This window comes from Ostrea edulis, chromosome 6 (genome assembly GCF_947568905.1).
Source record: "Ostrea edulis chromosome 6, xbOstEdul1.1, whole genome shotgun sequence".
Classification (NCBI taxonomy): domain Eukaryota; kingdom Metazoa; phylum Mollusca; class Bivalvia; order Ostreida; family Ostreidae; genus Ostrea; species Ostrea edulis.
In genome coordinates, this window is record NC_079169.1 from 91216688 (window position 1) to 91221733 (window position 5046).

The 5046-nt window shown below is 40.7% G+C and overlaps 1 protein-coding gene across 1 annotated transcript; it reads left to right on the forward strand.

The window, feature by feature from the left end:
* Window positions 1-466: 466 nt before the first annotated feature.
* LOC125646599 (sulfate transporter-like) lies at window positions 467-3066 on the forward strand. The gene has a single exon (XM_048872990.2). It carries the CDS (start codon window positions 496-498, stop codon window positions 2962-2964), a length of 2469 nt encoding a protein of 822 aa, XP_048728947.2. The 5' UTR covers window positions 467-495; the 3' UTR covers window positions 2965-3066.
* The last annotated feature ends 1980 nt before the right edge of the window (window positions 3067-5046 follow it).

Here is a 5046-nt window from a genome sequence, read left to right on the forward strand (position 1 = left end):
TTTGCACCTGAACTATGTTTGTTTTACGTTCCCTCGAGAAAATGTCATTTACATATGTATATTGAGACGTCACCAAATGTAGGTGAAATAATACAAATTTAGACTTATGAATAGCGCTAAGGACTGTAGCAGTCTGGGTTCTATAACGTGCCAACGCCTGCTGCGACACAGGACCTCCGTTTTTAAGGTCATACCGGTATCTAAAAGATCAGTGATTCTGACTTTTAAATGCCGATTGTTTGGCGAAGGAGCAATCACAACCTATGTTAACGTTTAAGGTTTGATACCCCAATGGTACGAACAGGCCTCGAAGTTATGACCTCCAGGTTACGAAGCGAACACTACCACTGAGCTTGGTAAATTTGAACAGAACCTGTCGTGCGCGGGCTTGTCGCTTTATGATGGCTTCATGACCATTATTCATATGCATATAAAACCGTTACTACGTCATTTTTTCTTGTAGACCTGTCGTAGTACAAAAGAAGACTGACCAGTATGTTACGATCATCTTCGAGTGTAGACGGCATGCCTATGGAGGACAATGCAGGAGAGAAGGGGCGAAGGAGGTCCTGTCCATCTGGGCCTACGCCTGTGGATAGCACCATCTTCATCAAGCGACAACCGTATACCCAGGTAGTATTTGACGAAATCTACTTAAAGGAACAAAATACGGACAAACCACCCTTTTATCAGCGTGCAAAAGAAAAAGTTTCATGCAGTCCGAAGAAAGTATTCAAGGTTTTATCCGCTTTTCTCCCGATCATCAAAACCGTTCGTTACTACAATTTGAAGGAAAATGCCGTTGTAGACATTTTATCTGGAATTACCATCGGGATTCTGCACATTCCACACGCTTTGGCGTTTGGACTACTTACTTCTGTGAAGGTAGAGAATGGACTTTATACATCTGTCTGGCCGATTATTTTGTATGCTATCTTCGGAACTTCTCCGCACGTTTCCATGGGAACAAGTGCTGTCATTTGCATCGTTACTGCAAGTGTTGTAGACAAGCAAGCAGAAGTATTCAAGGCTGCGAATGTGGATTTACGGCTAAGTTATGTTAATGGATCCCTAAATGCTTCCCTTCCCGAATGGGAATCGATCCCTGAATTCATGGATTACAAGGAACATGTGTCCATGACAATAGCTCTCTTTGCCGGAGTTATTCTTCTGGCTATGGGTTTCATGAGACTCGGATTCATCACCGCTTACCTCTCCGAGTCATTCCTCACCGCATTCACTTCCGGTGCTGCTGTACACATTGCAACTAGCCAGATTCCAATCCTGTTAGGAATTTCCGTTCCCCGGTACGGAGGTGCCTTTAAGTTTCTGAAAATGAACGCAGCCATCTCAGATAACATCAGCGAGGTCAATGTTGCTACAATTATTACAACCATCATCTGCATTGCGTTTATCGTCATAATAAAGGCATGCATCAATGAAAGGTTTAAGGACAAACTATTCATACCAATTCCAGCGGAGCTATTGGTTGTTATCATCGCTACCCTTGTTTCGTACTTTGGCAAACTGAATGAGGAGTTTGATCTCGCAATCGTTGGATATATTCCTTCTACTATACCTCCACCTGTTTTGCCCGATACAACTGGAGTACAAGATTACTTTGTGGACTGTTTTGTAATCGCTATTCTTATCTTCGCCAACACAATCGCTATGGCAAAGGTCTGCGCCAAAAAACACAACTACGAGGTAGACGACAGTCAGGAATTAATTGCTTATGGAATGTGCAACTTTGTCAGTGCTTTCCTCAAATGCTTCCCTTCCGCTGTCGCTCCACCAAGGTCAATGGTCGCCTCCAATATGAATGCTAAATCAGCCATTAATGGAATCTTCGCAGCGTTGCTCATGATTCTTGTGATAATGGCCATGAGCATTCTGTTTGAGCCTCTTCCCAAGGCTGCACTCGCATCTATCATCTATACTGCTTTGAACGGACTCATCATCCAAATAGGTGATTGCAGAAAATTCTGGAGAATTAACAAAATTGACTTTATTATTTGGTTTTCCACTTTTGTGAGCACGGTTTTCCTAGATATCGACTATGGACTTGGTATTGGCGTTATCGTGTCTCTGATTACCGTTGTCTTCCAGACCCAGTTTGCCCGTGGATTCAGACTCGGCCGAATTACCAAGGACGGGGCTATCGTAGAATACAAGAGATACACGGAGTCTGTTGAGGATACTGGAGTCAAGGTGTTCCGATTCCAATCCAACCTATTCTTCGCTAACGCTGAAATTTTTCGCAACACTTTGTATAGATGCACCGTCAATCCACGAAAACTTCTGAAATTCTTAAAAAAGCAAGAGCGCAAAGGAGGTAACAAAGAAAAGAAGGTATCGACTGACATGACTGGTGTTACAGTTACTAGCGAACGCAAAGTTTCTCAAGTCAGTATGAACTCAAATGGCAAGAATTCTTCCACCACCAACCTCAACAAAAGCGATAACCCTGTATTCTCAATCTCCGACGAAAATATCTCTCGTTCCTCTAATTATAATGGCAACGGATCTTACCAGGGCATGCTAAGACAGATGTCAACCATTTCCAGCCAAAGTCAGATCAGTTACGAAGAGGATCCCGAAACCGGAGATGAACTTGTTACACCGGAAAAAATTGGTATCATGCGCAAAACACACCACATTATCATTGACTGTTCTAATATCAATTACCTTGATGCTTCCGGCGCAAATGTACTTGGGCATATTTACTCAGATTATGATCACGTGGAAATTAAGGTATTCTTAGCGGGATGCTCCGTTGATATGATAAAGACAATGATGCAAGCTGGTGTATTCAATAAAATACCAAAAGGCAACCTATTCTTGACTCTGTACGACGCCATTGCTGTTGCTAAGACACAATCCATTCGACCACTTCCGCCGGTGGTGGAAGATTATGACGATGAGGAAGCAGCTGAAGATTCCTACATTACAAACATTCAGTAAGCAGTTTACAGAGGCACCTAAACGCCATTTCAACTACATGATGTTGATTAATTGAATTTCTCTAATGGAAGATGTGCCGACCTTACCCGACATTTACTACTACAGTGAGATTTTTTTCTGTCCGGAAACCGTCAACTGCAAAAAGGGCACCAGTTTTCATAGACTACGGTGGAGAAAATGAGGACTTTAAAAGTATTAGCTTGAACAGAAGCTTGTGTTTACATTATAATATTTTGTGTGTGTTATATTTGAACTTTTATAAGAAAAATTCCAGTTTTACCTGATCAAGATATATGGCGATACATACATGTATCAATAAAACGAGTATTATACTAACACTTGAAAAGTTTTAAATGAAAAGTGAGGCGAACGAATAGTGATTCATCTCATAGTTCCTATGAAGAATACAAATTTAAGAGTAGGACAAACACGGTCCCTTGGACATGTCATGGGTGGGGTCAGGTGCCTAGGGGTAGTAAACATTCTCTGTTGACCTATCACATCCGCCGCGAGCACTATATCGTGATCAGTTAAACTAAACAACCGGTATTCGCAATTAGTATGTAAAGAACGGCCTAACAATTGGTATAAAACACGTTAGACAGCATTCGACCCAGCGATACTTTGTATTTGCAATTACATGAAAGGTGAAGATAACCAACAGTGATCAATCTCATAACTCCCACAAGTAATACAAAATAGATAGTTGGACAAACACGGACCCCTGGACACACCAGAGGTGGGATCAGGTGCCTAGGAGGAGTAAGCATCCCCTGTTGACCGGTCACACCCGTCGTGAGCCCTATATCATGTTCAGGTAAACGGAGTTATCCGCACTCAAAATCAGTGTGCCAAGAACGGCCTAACAATCGTTATGAAACACGTCAGACAGCATTTGACCCAATGATAGGTTGTATTGACGAACTAAATTGCTATAACGACCATAGAATTTGCAAAATGCTGACTTCAATCGAGACTGTTGAAACCCCTGTACTATCAACTTGTTTGTCAGTAGCTTACCTCGATTTAAAAACTGACTATACGCAGAACAAGCTCTTGCATATCGAATTAGTTGAGATATATAAACACCATATGCAGATGATAATGGAATATATGCAGATCATTAGAACGACTGTAAAATTTGCGAAATACTTTAAACAAGATTGTGGAAACCCGTATTTGTCATAAGCCCGCCTCTATTTCAACATTGATCATACGCAGAACATGGTCTTACGATCAAATCAGTTGAGAGACAAACACCATATGCAGGTGATGATTGAATGTTGGAATATAGTGATTTGAATAAGGATGAATTCTGGCCATCATTCAGAAAAATTATGATACATGCCATACATTTTCTTCGGTTATAAAGCATGTGAGTCATGAAACCATATTACTTTGTCCTACAATGAACACTAAGGTGTGGTCAAGGGAACTTGATTTATAGTGGACTATATTTTCAGCGAATCAACGGCATAATAAAAATATCACTTTATTCCCTCATTTGAAAGCACTGATATTTGTGTCCTGTAGAACAAAATCACAGCAAAAAAATAATGTTTAAAAGTTTCTATGAAAACTTCCTAATCTAAATATTAACGCATATAAAATTCATGAAAAATATTCCTAAGGTATGCGTGTCATAGAAAGTGCTGATGAACGAACTGACAGTGATTATCATAGCAATTCAAGCATGGGAAGGGGCATGGTCCTTCATTTGAACAAACTTGAATCCCCTTCACCCAAGGATGCTTTGCGCCAAGTTTGGGTGAAATTGGCCCATTGGTTCTGGAGAACATTTTTAAAAGTCGTCAATGTATTTTCACTATTATTCCCTCTTGGAAAGGGGCATGGCCCTTCATTTGAACTAACTTGAATCTCCTTCAAGGATGATTTGTGCCTTGTTGCAGTGGTTCTAGAGAAGATGAAAATGTGAAAAGTTTACGACAACGACGACGGACAAAATTTCGATCAGAATATTTGGACACAAGTACAGTGGGAAAAATAGGTTAAGAATTTTTTCAGTATTAAAGTAATAAGACAGCGATGCAAGAATACAACGATACAAGGTCTCAACCATGC

What these genes read in the sequence shown, in the direction of transcription:
- LOC125646599 (XM_048872990.2), top strand. Translation starts at nt 496, where the DNA reads ATGTTACGATCATCTTCGAGTGTAGACGGCATGCCTATGGAGGACAAT.